Source organism: Gouania willdenowi, chromosome 20 (assembly GCF_900634775.1).
Source record: "Gouania willdenowi chromosome 20, fGouWil2.1, whole genome shotgun sequence".
Lineage (NCBI taxonomy): Eukaryota > Metazoa > Chordata > Actinopteri > Blenniiformes > Gobiesocidae > Gouania > Gouania willdenowi.
Window position 1 is genome coordinate 4,329,773 of NC_041063.1, and position 17,337 is coordinate 4,347,109.

At 38.6% G+C, this 17,337-nt stretch overlaps 1 protein-coding gene and 1 long non-coding RNA gene across 2 annotated transcripts in view; both read right to left on the minus strand.

Moving 5' to 3' along the window:
* The window catches only part of LOC114454591 (transcription factor 7-like 1-B), a 47,004-nt gene extending 36,691 nt beyond the window's left edge, over positions 1-10,313 (minus strand). The window contains exons 1-2 of the mRNA XM_028435151.1: positions 10,298-10,313; positions 9,768-9,840 (exon numbers count right to left, since the gene is read on the minus strand). Of these exons, the coding sequence (XP_028290952.1) occupies positions 9,768-9,827 (60 nt within the window). The 5' untranslated portion in view covers positions 9,828-9,840; positions 10,298-10,313. The remainder of the gene's footprint in view (positions 1-9,767; positions 9,841-10,297) is intronic.
* Positions 3,463-6,689, minus strand: LOC114454592 (uncharacterized). Its single transcript, XR_003672555.1, has 3 exons — positions 6,600-6,689; positions 3,761-3,902; positions 3,463-3,638 (listed from the first exon to the last, which is right to left on the minus strand). It is a non-coding gene; the product is annotated as an uncharacterized LOC114454592 (long non-coding RNA).
* Positions 10,314-17,337: the final 7,024 nt, after the last annotated feature.

A 17,337-nucleotide genomic window follows, 5' to 3' on the forward strand; every position in this document is an offset into this window, starting at 1 on the left:
AAATTGCTTACATACAATTTAAAAAAAAATATTTGAAAAATACCTTGTCTTAAATTGTCTTTTATTCTTTTTTTTTCCATTTAGGGTGATGCTTTTAATTGGTGAATTGGTTTGTTTTATTGGTAAATAACTTTAAAATAGTCTAAATGATTTGAATGTAAAAAATCGTGATGTGATCGTGATTTTACAAAGAGAAAATCATGATATGATATTTTCCCCCATATCGTCCACCCCTACGTGTATGTGCGTCTGTGCTAGACATTAACTTAATGGGATCGGTGGCGTGGTGCGCTGGGTCCTTGGCTCCTTGGGGCCTTCTCGGGTGTGTATGGGGGGGGCAATGGCTGCCTCTCGGCTTGGGATCTTGGGGGCGTTCGGGGGGCTGCTTGGCCGTGGGGTGGTCGCCGGGGGCCCCTAGATTTCCCGCTCTTTCTGCTGGCCCGACTGCTTCTTCGGGCCCGGGGGCGGCTCATGGGTTTTGCAGTAGCGGTTCTTGGAATTACATTTGTCATGGACGCACTGGCCTCGGGCTGTGGGATAACACTCATACTGGGCTCAACCATAGACACGTTGTTCCCAAATACCTGTTTTATGGAATCTCCACTCACTTCCTCCTCTGCTCACAGCCACCACCATTATTCCTAAGCCGCACACTGGTCACCAGACTGGCTTGATAACACAACAATAAGCACAATATACACAACCACAATTTCACATCGCATCACTTGAAACTTTTTGACTATTCCCCACCCATTCGTTTTCCTATCTTGTATCCCTCCTCCCTGTTAACTCCCCCCCCACCCCCCTCACCCTGGTGTAACACTGCCCTCTCTTTTTTACATCCTCCCTTTAATAAAGTAATTACCCTTCCCTAGGGAGGGCTGGTGATGGTCACAATTATGCAATAAAAAAAAAAAAAAAAGACATTAACTTAAGCTATTACCAGTGTTATGAACACTGGTAGTAGCTGAATTGCACTTGTAGGTTATATCAACATAAATACTGTACATAGTAAATGAAACAAATGCCTTGTCTAATCTAATGTTCATTTGAACTGTTCTTATTTGATTATTTTTGTATGTATGGACCTACAGTCTGCTGCTAAGACATTCATTCAATCAAAAATCACTTGATGTTTTATTGTTTTTCACATAATTTGCTTTTTTAATGACCTCCTTTCTGTTGCAGACAAGGAGCGCTGAGGTAAAGGTAGCACTGCTTTGGGCCACAGTGGGAGCCCCCTGCCCTCTGTCATCAAGGCATCAAATCTGCGACAAATACCTACAACATGAGACATGTCCCCAGCTAAATGATAGAGAGTTGGTTGAAATGAAATATTGACAAATAAATGTATTTTGTCAAAATTGTTACAGCTTTCATTCTAATTTCTGGTTAATTAAAACTAGCATTAGGAGGCCACAGTGCAGGGAGAGCCACTGACATGGAAGTGAGGACATCAGTTTTAAGTTATAAATCAACGTTTAAAACAGGCCAAAGCCATGTTAAAAAAAGGCCACTTTTTTTTTTGCCGGAACGCATCAGGTCACTAAAGTCTCATTCTTCTCATTTTCTGAAACTTGGCACCCATGATAATACATAGTTCTCCTAAAATGACTAAACTACAGTGAAATACATTTATTGACCGCTGTTGCCATGCAATCAATGTTTTTGTTAAGTCAATATTTAGCAGTAAAACAGTAAACAACCAGTCTGAGCTGCCGTCACGTCTCAGACAACCTGTCAATCGATTGAGGGGCGGGAGTAAAACCATTTTTTTTTTAATTTTCATTCAAACTAGTTATTAATAATACTATCAAGTTTAGTATGCTAATATTATCAGCGCTTTGGTTGTTTGATTAATCAAAAAAACAAAATTCACTCAGCCAATTTTGCGTCCCCTATGATGGTCGGCGTCCCTAGCATTTGCCTATACTGCCTATGTCACGCACCGGCCCTGAGTATTGGTAAAACGTTATAATAACCGTTATCTCTAAAGGGTAAATAATGGTATATAAATAGTTAATTAACCTTTAGTTAATAGTTTTTTTTTACTGTAAACAAACAATGAAATTGATAGTTTAATGCTTTTTTATGATTTGTAATGCTATAATTGATGTTATATGAACAGTTTATTGATGCACACAAAACATATACACTTTATAAAGAGTTTGTTAATGATTAACAAAGGATTAGTAAACCTTGATTATGGTTTATAAAACATCTATAAACATTACAGACACATGGACCAGATATTTGTTAATGGTTTATAAATGCTTTATGAAGCATCTATTATCATTATTTGGATGGTTATTATAAAGTTGGAACTGAAAATTATATTCATTTACTAATGCTTTATAAAGCATCTATGTTTTAAATAGCTAATTAATACTTCACTCATGTGGTTAACAATTGTTTTTTTTAAACCGTCTACAATCATTATCTGGATGGTTATTGTAAAGTTGGAACAAATGTTAATAATACTTTGTTAATGGTGTGTTGCACGTCCATAAACATTAGTTGAATTGAAGTTCATAAAACTTTATTATGATGATTTTTATAGATACCTACAATAAAGGCACTTTTTAGACACTGAAATCAGAAAAGAGCTCTCAGTAAGAAAATGATTTAGTGTAAATTATAAAGAAGCATACAACGTTACTCCCTACAAGATGGTCTCAAAGCTGTATAAAAGCATAAAACAAATTGCAATCAACACCCTCTATATAAAACAAAAGAGAAAGGGAGTTAAATATGATTATATCTGAGGATGAGTGGTTTGGCATGTGCGGCATGCAGCACACCTCCACCAGCTTAAGGAGAGGGTGGGAATTTGGCTGGAAGACCTGATTTGTTTCTTCATACACCACCCACATTTTAAAGAGAACACTGAAAAGTGAACAGCTGTGCTGGAGGGGCGTGGGCAGGCGGATGCTGACCACTCACACATCTTCTGGTTATGTCCAAAAATCTAATCATTTTGGAAGGAGGTCATACAAGTAAAGGGAGATGTTGTAGAATACCTGTGGACCCTGTTGTTTACCTTAGTCTTGTAAAAGTGGATGTCATCTCCAAAAGTGATATTTAAAAAAGAGCATCACAAAAAACTTGAAGTTGATCCACCAACAGTGACTAAATGGCCAAATGGAGGTAATACACTCATTAAAAAATGTACCCATTACCTGAGAACCCAGTGAGATATATATATATATATATACATATATATATTGAAGCAATGCTTCAAAATGAAATAGCAAAACAGAAACAAGCTGTTTCAAAGGGCAAAACTTATTCAAAGCATCATATCCCCAAGTACAAAATTTTAGGTTACGCTGCAGCACTGATGCATCTTGTCTTCAATGAGGTTTTTCCTGATCCTTAAAGTTTGTTTCACAGTTGAAGACAGTCCCTTTGCCAAATACTTTTGTGCAGAGTCTTAGAGGGTTTCAAAGAGGACGTCATCACTGCAGATCACAACAGGCGCATCAGCATTTCAAGACCCCACATAGCGCCCATCAGGATCTGAAAACTCCTGGCGGATCCAGAGGACCGCACACGCTAGAATGACCACCCTGATCCTTGCTCCAAGTGGCCCCAAGACCCAGCTTGTGATGCTTCTATACGCTATGAAATGTAGTCACCTACAAATGAGGACAGAGATGTGTGTTGTTATGCCATGTAGAAAGTGTAGAAGTAGTTTATAATAGTAAATATACAAGTATAATAAATAAATTATTTTTCAAATATTTGTTTTTGTACTTACTCTTCTTCTGTTCTTCTATGAACTGGCCCAAAGTCAGCAAGATAAATATTGTTTATATTTTGGAGGGTGTATAGATTTAAGCAGTTGACCTCGAAGCCAGGATGGGCTGGAATGCATGGATGAGTTCATTTATCCTCATGACCTAAAAAATAAAGAGAAATAATAATTGTTGTAATATTAAGCTTCAGATCTCATTTACTGCAAGATAATGGACACTGTATCACAATACCAACATCCATGATAATTGTATTTATTCATGGCATCATAATTTGCAGACAATGCTACATCACTTCATGAGTAATCCATAAAAAAAACAAAAATTCATAGCACTAGTATACATAGGAAAACTTGGAAAACAATATAGTACAAACAGTATGGAGACCAAAGGGTTGAATTTTGTAATTTGTGCCACAGCTATTATTGCCATGACAATTACTATAACTTACACAAGGTTTTTTATGTGCAAATTCTTTTTTTTTAGTAGTGAACTGTTTGTTATGCCAAATACACGAAAGCTACTTGGCAGCATATATTCTCTTCCTGAGTGGGCATTGTCGGCAATTTCTACATGTGCACCTACAAATGTAAGCAACAGAATAATATCAGCTTTACAAAATGCAACACCATAAAACACATAGCCTATTAATTTTTAATTTAGTAATTAGAAATGTCCTGCAAAGGTCCGCGAGGTCTCTATGGTACTTCAGGCACTTCAAATTCACGATTGGACTGGTTGGGAGCTCAACATATTGAAAATCCTGCACATATCTCAGTCTGGATCCAGTAAAAAGTAACTATGAAAAGCTGAAAATGGACTGATATGCAGACCTGGGACAATGAGGAGGAGACTTAATGTAGAGATGGAAACTCATCCAGTGAAACTGATCAGATAATTTTGTTTATACACCAGGTTTTTCTATCAGATATATATAAATGCCTGGCCATTGAACATCGGGCCAGGAGCGCACATCTGATAATCACTTGTTTTTGGGAGTGCTGCATGGGTCCCGCAATTGTTCACCTGTACTTAAAGTGAGTTTCCTTAAATAAGTGGCCGCGTCCTCAGGTGACAAGCTTTTTACAGACTACAAAGTATTCACGAGCCTTAACAGTGGTTCATTCATTGCTGTTTTTCAATTTTTCAAGCATCATAAATGTAAACAACATGGTTTCTGCACGAAGTATGTGCGCGCATGTCAGTCACGTGTCCCCTTCATTCTCCAAGTTGAAACCCATTAAAAACCAGTTGACGAGCACAGTGGGACAAGAGAGACTGAGTGGAGTTGCTATGTTGTCCATAGAAAATGAGAGAGCAAAGGTAATGGCCATACAGAGCATCGTGGACGAGTTTGCGGAGCGCAAGGCTCGTCATATAGTGGTGAGTAGGTCTATAGTACTTCATATTGAAATAGTGTTTGTAAACATGTGGGCCGTTGTCACAGTTTTATTAAACTTTATATCTACTGATACAGGCTCTGAGCTGAAATGGTTAAAGTAGGTGTCAAAATAAAGCGGTTGCTATTCATGGTGCTGAACGGCTTTGAAGTTGTGTTAATGACCATCCTAATGTTTTTGTTATTCTCCTGTTTTGTTATACTTCATGTCCGTTTGATGGGCTTCATAATGACCAGTGTTACTTGTAACGCGTTACCACCTCAATGTTACTTTTTACAGTAACTAGTACTGTAACGCAATATTTTTCAAAAGAAATAACACCTTTACCGTTACAATATGGTGCGTTTGTCCATTACTTTGCTAGCAGCAGTGTACTTCCTGTTTACAGTGGCGCTACACGGTAAAACAGTACTTCTACTGTTCTCTACTAAAGAAGCATTGTCAGCGTGTCTCTGTTTACATCACGCGCGCCAATCATGGCGAGTCAATGCGAGAACAGGACGAGGTTCTCAGAGTAGAAATACGCGCATTATTTTTGTCTCCAAAAGATGCATTCGTGAAGCTAAGCTAATGCTGCGGCTGGATTTTAACGGACTATGACTGTATCCAGGGACAGATCAGCCAAACTGTTGCACGGTATGTTGTTGTGAAAAAGCAGCCTGTCGCTGCTGCTGAGTCACTGCCAACAGCAGCTCATTAGCCTGATATGTTAAGCATTGTGTAGCTGAAATAATGCTGTGAATTTGTTTTTCCACCTTTTTTTTATAAGCATTTTCAACAGCAGAATGTGCACCTGGAATATGCACAGCTTTCTTTACATTACTGTGCTAAGACTGAAAAAATACTGTTTTAATTTTGGGGCAGCTGTTTTGTGCTTTATATGCACATCATTTATGGATGTTTTATAGCAGTTGATCAACAGTGGATTATTATATTATTACAGTACTAATATGAAGCTGTATGGACACAAATGACCCAAAATAAATAATACATTCTTTAATTCTATGTAACTCAAAAGTTACTTTTTCTAGTAACGCATTACTTTTTGATGTAAGTAATCAAAATAGGAACTGAGTTACTTTGTGAATGAAGTAACTATTAACGGTAACTAGTTACTTTTTTTCAGTAACTAACACAACACTGATAATGACAATCACTCTCAGTGGTCTTGAAGCTTGTAAGCCCATGTGGGCATGTGTATGTTATCAAAATATGTTATCATGAGCTTTATATTGGGTTTAAAGGGCCCGGTCATTTGCCCCGCCCCCGGCCCGGCTCTGATTTGTTCCGCTACTGGCGCTAGTACTCAATATTTGGGGTGAAGACTGTTTGGCTCTGAAGTTCATGGGCAGCATACATGTGATTGTGAAGGTCTGCAGGGATGGATTCTGTTAAGCCCAGTAATGGCTACCAATGAAGAATATTTAGAATATTAGCTCTTAACTTGTTGGTGCCAGTCAAAACCCGGGGGGAGTGCTGGATCTTGGTCAGGTAAGATCGGCCCATTTTCGCTGGTTGATGTCCGTGTTTGCTGAGTCAATCAGATGGATGTTGGGGTGGTGATACAAACATCTCAGCACAAACAACTTTGTTCCGACTTCGTTTCTTTCTGTGTCTCTAAAAACCAAACACATGAAACTTTTAGTCAGCTGATAAAACACTTTCACCATCACCTTTAAGGTTGCTGTGTCAACATGTCTGCAGAGGAGACTTACATAGTTGATTTTGTTAGTCCAGCCGGGGTTCTGATCGGAGTGGAGTTGAGCATCCTCTTTGGCCTTATTAATATATATTTCTCTTTCCTCTGGTGACAATGATTTCCACTGTGAATAAACAACAAGAAAAGCATCAGTCACACACACTGAAGACGAGAGTTTAAAGATCAGAGATGATTCCTGGAGGAACAAACTAACTTACCCTTTCACCGAGGTATTTGTTCACCACAGCGCTCGTCCTTACGCCCAGCTCCGCTTCTGCAGACTTCCTGTTGCATTTAATGTAGATCATAAAGGCGTTGAGGGGCTTTTTAATGTACGGCCCCTCTTTCACCTTCTTTTCCTTAATCTTCTTTGCCTTTCTGAAGGAACCAATCACAAATACAGAGTGTAAGAGCACGATCAAGAGTCAGTCACAAGAAATACCGTCTGCGTTTGATCTGGTCTGTTTGTTGGCTTTACTTACTGTCTATTAAAAGTGATATCTGTATTTGTCTCTTGACTGTACATTGGAATTCCATACTGGAGACATAAAAACACATGCATGTTAGACATCCCGTCATGGTATCAATAAAAAGATCTACAAAAATACAGGAAGGCGTGTGTTAAACAAAGATCTTACTGTCATAGCAGGCGCAGCATTAGTCAGGGGGGTAAAGGTTGGGCGTTTAACATTCTGTGCATCCTGCATGTGGACGACATTAGGAACAGGGGTGACGTTTAAGGGCCCTGGATTTTGTGGGCACCAGTACTTGGCTTCAGTCGAGGGGTGGTGGGTGATGTTTTGAGGTCTTCAACGTTTTGGGTGTGAAGGCTTGTTTTGTCCGGAGGTTCTTGGGCAGCGTATGTGTGATCATGAAGGGGCTGCGGGGAGAGGATTCTGTTGGACCCAGCACTGGCCACTGTTGAAAGCGGTTTTGGCACCCAGCTTGTAAGATCGCATGCAGGCCACTAAGTTGGCCCTCGTGCTGGTCATCATGATGCCTGTTTCGCTCTGAAAATGTTGGGCACAGTCACATTATTAAGTATAGAATTCTACAGAAGAACAGGAAGGGGGGGTGTCCAGGTTCTTACCTCCTCAATAAACTCTGCAGGTTCTCGGCCCAACGCCTGCTCATCAATCAAACCAAGAATATCATGTAGGATCTGAGGGAGGAAAGAGGCTCAGTGAGCATCATAAGCAGTTGACTTGAGTCATGCAGAGAACCACAATAATAATATAAAGAATGACCTCATCAAGGATGGCATCAATCATCCAAAGTTAGAGAAAGAACAACTGAACCAAACCTCATATTTTAAGAGTACCTAACACCAAAAGCACTTTTTTTTGCTGAATACATATGTATTTGGGTATTAAGTAGTGCTGTTTATTCATCCTAGACCTAGTCCCACTCTTCACATTTTAGTAGAAGTATTTTGATTTTGCGTATTTAGTTGTAAAATGTCAGTTACTGGCCTCAAAGGTTTGAACACTGGCTATTACAATCGAATTTTGCTATTGGCTGAAACAGATTGTTTGGATTGCCCTGTATCATCACTGTTGGCCCCACCCCTCTTATAAAAGCTGAGAGGAGGGAGGGGTGTTTCCTCTAATCACAGCCCTCAGTGACCATTGATTGACAGCCTACATTATGCAGCTATTATTGCAAATAACTATTGTGTGTGTTGTGTAATACAATCTGTTTGTCTGTATATTGATCTGTGTGTGTTGAATTATGATTTGTAAATGAAGTTGTTTGTGCGTAATCCAATCTGTGTCTGTACCCTGAAATGTGTGTGTGTGTGTGTGTGTTTCAATCAGTGTGTTGAATTGAAATGCGCATAACCATTTCTGTGTGTAATACAATCTGTGCGTCTGTAGCTTGATCTGTGTGTGTGTTTCAATAAGTGTGTAGAATTAGGATTTGTAAACAAAGTTGTCTGTGTGTAATCCATTTTGTCCGTCTTTATTAACATCCATATACATGTGTTATCAAACCGAGACATTCTGTTGGCTTGTCTCTGTGCATGTGAGTTTTGGAACACATTCGGCAAATACAATCTGTAACTTTTTAACACTTGTATCTCATGCAATACACTACAAAACGCAGTGGTCGCTGGTACTAAGTGACAGACCCAGTCTATTCAGAGTGACTGCCCCTCTATGGGTTAAAACCGTTTAAAACCTAACTCACGAAATAGATTTTCACTATTGGCTGAGAACAAGATCAAGTGATGTTTTGGGACCATCTTGCATCACAAACAAGCACTAGTAGCCCCACCCCTTTTATAAAAAGTAGTACCTGAGGGCTCTACAATCTGTGGTGAGTAGGTTGGATTGAGAGAAGAGTGAATAAAGAAGTATATTGAATAATGAGTAGCTAGTTATTATAGCATAGATTGTTCATTGGAGATTTTATAGTATAGCCTGGGCGTGTCTTACTGCTCCAGGAGCCCCGCCCATAATCAAGGCTTTTTTTTTAAATTTCCCTCCTCGTAGCAGGTCAGGAGAAAGCAGGTGTTCAGTTACTCTTAAAGGAGAATGTTTCTAAAAATAATGGAACCAAATTTCCTATCACAAATTTTTGCCATTTAAAATTGGTAAAATAAGATTCAAAGGCTCACAAAATAATATCCAGTAAACAAAGTTTCAAAAACGCAAAAAAATGTTCCCTCTTGCTTGCCATAGTAGCTCAAACACTGCAGTGTTACAAGATGGATTTTTCATCGGTTGTGTCGTAATGCGACTTACCAAACTGTCCTTGGAGTATTTCTTATTGTGAGCCCTATATCATATTTCATATCATATCGTGAGTTGACCATTTCATTATACCTTTCATTTCTATCAATAAAAATTCACTGTTAAACTGATGATACAGGAATACAGCGCATCATTTGTGGTTCGGTGACTGTCTTACGTCAAACTCATCGGAACTCTCAGGATTTTCACGCTTCCAGTCCTCTTCATTCCACCTCATGATGATTTTTGGGCTGATGTGAAACAAAGCAAAGGAAATACATCAGCTGCTGAGGCTCAAGCATGGAAACAACACCTTGCAGAGACCTTTAACTAAACGATTTCAATTTATCTGTTCCATCAGGTCTAACAGTGACATACTGACTCTAGCTGTGTGTTCCTTATTTGGCTCTTCACAGTAAACATGATACAAACAGGAACATTAACACACTAAACCTGTGTCTATTGCAGTGAAATAATTCACACACTAACCAAGGTTCAATAATAACGTGGATCACAGCTAAAACAGCAGCTAACATTTACCACACTACATGCTAAACACAGCAGGGATAAAATACATCTCATTTATATCACTGTTACATTGCAGTTCTCTGTATTGATCATTTGTAAGATGTTTATGTAGAAAACCATAAGAATCAGTACACTGTCGCATTTAGTTTGGAAACATAATCTCACTTTAAAAGTACTTACTTTGAGCTTTCTGAAACAGTTGTTGAGTTACTGATGATACTTTAAAAAAACTAAGTCTGGTAAGTATTAAAGAGGCAACAGATATATTTGAGGGGTATTTCCTTATTTTTGAAGCTTAAATACTGTCAAAAGAAGTATTTCTATGCTGGAGAAGAAAGTTAGCAGGTCTTCAAAGCGAAGTTGGTTTGGAGTTTGGTGCAGGGTTCTATGGAACACAGAAATATGGAACACTTGGTTTCTATTGTAGCCGCCTTTGCCGCGCTGACATCACCAAATGTACAGTCTTTGCCGTGCTGTCTTCGCTGCACCGCCTTTGCTGCACCGCCTTCGCTGCACTGCCTCAAGTTCATACAAAGACATAATACACCAGTGAATTTTATACTATCAATGCATTATTATTGATTTGTTTAGACAGAAATGTACTATTCAAATTCAAATTCAAAGTGTTTATTGTCAGTGTATTGGCAGTTAGAAACACGTTTCCCTGTACAATGAAATCCTTGCTTTGCCGACCGCCAGTGAATGCCTACGTAATAAGAGAATAAAATCAAGAGGTATAAGAACTATAATAACTAAACAGTAATATAGTAAATAAACAGTGGCATGCAACACTGTTACTCAACAAAACCTGCACATTACATACAATACACCTGTACAATTAATGTACAAAATACAATATATTAACTGTACAGAAAGTAGAGGTGATATACACAACGGTATGTGCAAAAAAGCTGTTTCATAATAGAAAGACATGGTGTTAGCTGTGCATGGGCACATCTAAAGTGCGAATGCAGGTGGTTTTGCAAGTTCAGTGGGGAAGGGATGGGGGAGGTGGGGGGAGAGGGGGGTGGTTGAATAGTTTGTTAGATTCCGATCAACTCATTAAGGAGTCTAATGCAGAGGGGAAGAAAGAGTTTTTGAGTCTGCTGGTCCTGCATTTCACACTTCTGTACCTCCGGCCTGAGGGTAGAAGTGTGAACAGTCCGTGTTGGGTGTGAGTGGAGTCCTTGATGATGGCGGCAGCTCTCTGTGGATCTGCGCTTTGTAAATGCTCTGCAGAGAGGGCAGCGGAGTCCTGGCGATCTTCATAGCAGTCTTCACCGCTCTTTGCAGGCGTTTTGCGGTCCATGACAGTGGTGCTGCAGTACCACACGGCATGCAGCAGGTCAGGACGGGCTCAACAAGTGCAGCTGTAGAAGTTGCTGAGGATCTTGAAGACGTTCCAAATTCTCCTCAGCCTCCTCAGGAAGTACAGCCGCTGTTGAGCCCTCTTCACCAGCTGTGTGGTGTTGAGGGTCCAGGTGAGGTCATTTCTGATGTGGACCCCGAGATATTGGAAGCTGCTCACCCTTTCCACTTCCAGCTCCTGGATAGACAGTGGCTGATGAGGACCCCTCTCCTTCCTCATGTCCACTATCAGCTCCTTTGTCTTTTCCGTGTTGTTGTCCTCGCTCCACGTCACCAGACTGGACACCTCCCTCCTGTAGGCCGCTTCGTCTCCGCCAGTGATACGTCCTATTACTGCGGTGCCGTCCGCAAACTTGAGGATGGTATTGTCCTTGTGGGAGGCGACACAGTCGTAGGTGAAGAGGATGTAGAGGATGGGGCTGAGGACACAACCCTGAGGAGTGCCAATGATCGTTATAAGGCTGAAGTCCTGGACCCAATCCTGACAGACTGGGGTCTGCCAGTCAGAAAGTCCTGGAGCCAGTCACAGAGGGAGTGTTGGAGTCCAAAGGGAAAACAGTTTGTGGGTGAATTTGTGGGGGATGACCGTGTTGAAGGCAGAGCTGTAGTCTATAAAGAGCATCCTGATGTAGGAGTCTTTGTTTTCCAGGTGGGAGAGGGAGAAGTGAAGGGCAGCAGCAATGGCGTCCGAGGTGGACCTCTTGGGACGGTAGGCATACTGCAGGGGGTCCAGTGTGTCCGGTATGCTGCTCCGAATGTGGGTCAGCACCACCCTCTCAAAGCACTTCATAATGATTGGAGTGAGTGCTACTGGCCTGTAGTCATTCAGGCACTATTGAGATATTAACATATTTATGATTTTTGTTGTACTAACACATCTAAGAACAATGCTGGAGTTGGAGTAGTAGTAGTAGTAGTAGTAGTAGTAGTAGTAGTAGTAGTAGTAGTAGTAGTAGTAGTAGTAGGGCGACCGTGGCTCAGGTGGTAGTGGGTCGTCTTCTGATCGAGAGGTTGGGGGTTTGATGCTTGGGCAAGACACTAAACCCTATGTTGCTCCCAGTGGTCGACTAGCGCCTTGCATGGCAGTCCTGTCCCACTGGTGTGTAAAATGTGAGCGTGATTGGGTGAATGAGCTGATATGTAAAGCGCTTTGACACTGCTTCAGTGTGGTGATAAAGCGCTATATAAAATCAAGTCCAAGTTCAATAAAATCAAGTCCAAGTTCATTTAGTAGTAGTAGTAGTAGTAATAGTAGTAATAGTAGTAGTAGTAGTAGTAGTAATAGTAGTAGTAATAGTAGCTCCAGGGGGAGTGTGTTTCCTATTAACAAAAAATGAAGATTATCTCGATACAAAATAACACGATAAAAAATAAAACATGCGTCTCATTGACTTTTTTGATCTAGAGGCCAAAACAGAAGTTGGTGAATAATTCCAAACATTTTTTATTATTTTTTTTCCCCATATTAAATCGTCTTTGCTCTGTAGAGGGCGCTAACACGCCAATTTTTGTATTTCCACATTGAGCAGAGACTTTATCAACTGATTCACATTTGACGCAAGTTTGTATTTGCAATTTCCAAAAGGTTTTGGCCAAAATGCTTGTTATCAAAGTTAACCAAAGTCTAGAGATAACTTTTGACGACCCACTTCTCTAGATGATCTCCAGCGATTTTGTGTGTGTGGAGCAAATATCTCCCCGACGCGTTGCAAGTTTGACATGAAATTTGGTCGACGGGTTCCAAATACCCTCGAGTGTGTGTATCTGTTATTTAGGAGTAAGTTGGTCATTTCAAAATGTTTATTTTAATTTTATTTCACTTCTGGATGGCAGCTTTTGACCTTAGAATACGAGGGGCGCTAGCGCACCATCTATATCTATTTCACTGCACACCTCCTCACCCAAGCAAGAGTCACCAAATATCTCCCAGACGCGGTGCGAGTTCGACCTGAAACTTGGTCGACGGGTTCCAAATACCCTGAGTGTGTGTATCTGTTATTTTGGAGTAATTTGGTCATTTCAAAATGTTTATTTTAATTTTATTTCACTTCTGGACGGCAACTTTTGACCTCAGAAGTGAGGGGGCGCTAGAGAACCATATATATCTATTTCACTGCACACCTCCTCACCCAAGCAAGAGTCACGTGTGCAGCCAGAGCCAATCGCCGTGCACACAGCCAAGCAGACACAGACTGCAAACACACGAGTGAGAGAGAGGAGGATAGTTAGACCGGAGTAATTTGGTGTAGTAAAATGGTCAAAACGTTAATTTTATAATTACAGCTCTCGGTAAGAGCACGGTATTGAGCGCGCTACTTCCGGTTGCGGGTTTGTCACCGTGTCACAGTTGGTTTCGATTAAAAAAAAAATGTCAATATTAAAAAAGTTTTTATACCGCTAAAAGTAATTTTAGTTAATATTTTCTGGTTATTTATTATTATTCCCGTGATTCCAAACTTCCTTTAAATCTCCGGTCACAGACTTCACTTCCTCCTTGTCTCATGACTGTGGACGGTGGCTGTGCTGATGGTCGTTAGCCGAACTTATCACAAACTATCTCGTTATTCAGACAGAGGAATGTAACATTTTTGTGAGCGGATTGGTCCACTATGATTATTGTTTGTTCTGCGCAACGGTGAGTGTTTCTTCTTATATTCTTCTATGTGCTAAGAAAGATGCTAGCAGCTACAAGGTAACAAACACACACACACACACACACACACGGCTGATGCGCGTGCGTGCATGCACTACATCGGGATGTACATGGTGAACGCACACAGAGCCGTTGAGAGAGAGTTGCTACTTTGGCGCTGCAAAAACATTATTTTTCGTGGTACTTTCAGGTCTCTCTCTCTCTCATCTATACTATAATTCAAGGGATGTCTGTGTGGATGTGTGTGTGGATGTGTGAGTGTGGAGCAAATATCTCCCCGACACGGTGCGAGTTCGACCTGAAACTCGGTCGACGGGTTCCAAATACCCCAAGTGTGTGTATCTGTTATTTTGGAGTCATTTGGTCATTTAAAAATATTTATTTTCATTTTATTTCACTTCTGGACGGCCCCAAAATGAAGCTTATCAGCTTTTGACCTCAGGGTGTGAGGGGGCGCTCGCTCACCATCTGTTGAGAGACGACTTCCGGCATCCATTTTGATCGCAGATGAAACGACTTCCGGTATCCATTTTGAAGGCGAAACAGATGAACTGTGAATCAACTGCTGTTCATCTATCGGCGTTAATCAGTTTTGTGGGACGTACTATTCTGGTAAGTAAACATGCATGTTCATTTGTAGCAGAGCGCACATGGCGAATCGCCGGAAAAACCCACAAAGTCCGTTTAAACATGCACGTAGTTCTAATGTCGGCATCGGCAGTCATGAAAGCTAAGCTAAAGCTTTTCACATGGTGCTCGAGTGCATCGACTGCTGCAGCCAAAGACGGAGCGATGAATGATGTGACTAAATTTTTAGTCTTTCTTATTATTGTTTTATCTTATAGTTACTGGTATTCATGACATAATTTTGTTATTGCTGTTATTACTATTACTATTATTATTTTAGCCATTACTATTATTACTACTTTCACAATTTTTTTCTTATTGCTATTACCTTATTATGTAATGTTATTGTATTACAGTTACTGGATTTTTATTATAATATTTTGTGATTGTATAAACTTACTACTATTTTATTAAAGTTATTGCTATTCTTATAATTACCATTATATTCTTTTTCATTATTAATATTTTTATATCGTTAATTTTACTACTATTGTATTAAAGTTATTGCTATTCTTATAATTACCATTTTATTCTTTTTCATTATTAATATTTTTATTGTTGTTACTGGTGTTCTCATTGTTTTATTAACATTGCTATATTATCATTATATTACCTTATAATTATTTAATTCCGTTTATTATTAATAGTTTTTAGCATATTATATTATTTTATTACTATTAATATCATTATAACATTACCTTTATTACTATTACTACTTTCATTATGAATACTATATCAATATCATTATTTTCGTATTATTAGCATTGCTATATTGTCATATTTATTGTCATTGTATTATTAGCATTGCTATATGATCACATTACCTTATCATTATTTCATATCATTTTTTTATTGTATTATTGTTACTAGATTCTTATTGTATTACTTTGTTATTGCTTTTTTTTACTATTATTAATATGACCATTACTATTATTACTATAACTATTTTCACTAATAATATTATATCCGTATCATTATCTTTATTATTATCCGGGCTCTACACAACCTTATCCAGTGGTGGCACTGGTGTGACCAACTTTCTCTGTTAGTCGAGGGGTTGTACAGCATAGACATACAGTACATGCTGATGAATAGTTGACTTAACAGGCATACCGTAGTTACCGTGTCTCTCTTATCCTGTGACGGAATATGTGCAAGAAGCACGCGCGCATGTGTGATAGATAACGCACGGTGGACATGGCTGGCACACACACACAAACAGTATTTATAATAAAAATATACTAAATGAGTAAAATAAAACTAAAAACTAAACAATATTTATACAAAAAGTACACACAATGACAACAGAAATGCATACAAATGTACAAAAAGGCTCCAAAAACACACAAAATTACTCCAAAATACATACATTACAGAAAAATACAAAAATACATACATTACAGAAAAATACACCAAAACATACATTACAGAAAAATACACCAAACAACAAAAAACAAAAATGACTCAAAATACACAAAAACTACATATTTCTACAAAAATACACAAAATAACACAGAAATGCACAAAACTACACTAAAAAACAACAGAAAGATAAAATACACATGACTCCAAAAACATACATACATACACAAAAATACATCAAACAAAAAAATATAAAAATGAGTAACAAAAACAATAATTAGACAGAAGATGCAAAAACACACAACAGAAAGATACAAAAAAACGCAATTGTACCCCTTATGCTACCGCATGAATGCATACTTCCAACGGGCACTGTAACAGTTTTTTTTAATTTCTCAACACACACACACACACACAGTATTATCTCTATCTAATCGTACTACTACCGTATTATTGTTATTGCTATTCTTATGTTATTCTTTTTTTTGTATTATTCTTTTATCTTATAGTTACTGGTATTCTCATTGTATTATTATTATTGTATAATTTTACTGCTATTGTATTAAAGTTTTTGGTATTCTTATAATTACCATTATATTCTTTTTCATTAATAATAATTTTATTATAGTTACTGTTGTTCTCATTGTATCATTAGGGGCCGATGGCGCACTATGGCAGCCTCGCTTCCGTCAGTCTGCCCCAGGGCAGCTGTGGCTACAATAGTAGTTTACCACCACTAAGTGTGGAGTGAAAGAATAATGCCTTAATTCTGTAAAGCGACTTTGAGTGTCTATGATAAAGCGCTATATAAAACTGATGCATTATTATTATTATTATTATTAGCATTGCTATATTATCATTTTATCGCCTTATAATTATTTAATATTGTTTATTAATATTGTTTTTAGTGCATTATTATATTATTGTTATTGCAATTATTAACATTATTTTTTATTTTTTATTTTTTATTTATTCAGTTCATTTCCGACATGGTTGCAATCACAGAAATTCATTTTGACATTCAGAGCAGAATCACATTATTGTTTTTTTTTTTTTTTTTCTTTTTACTTTTATTACTATTTCTACTTTCACTATTAATATTATATCCCTATCAACAGATTTATTATTATCAGGGCTCTACACAAACTAATCCAGTGGTGGCACTGGTGTGATAAACTTTCTCTGTTAAACGAGGGGTTGTACAGCATAG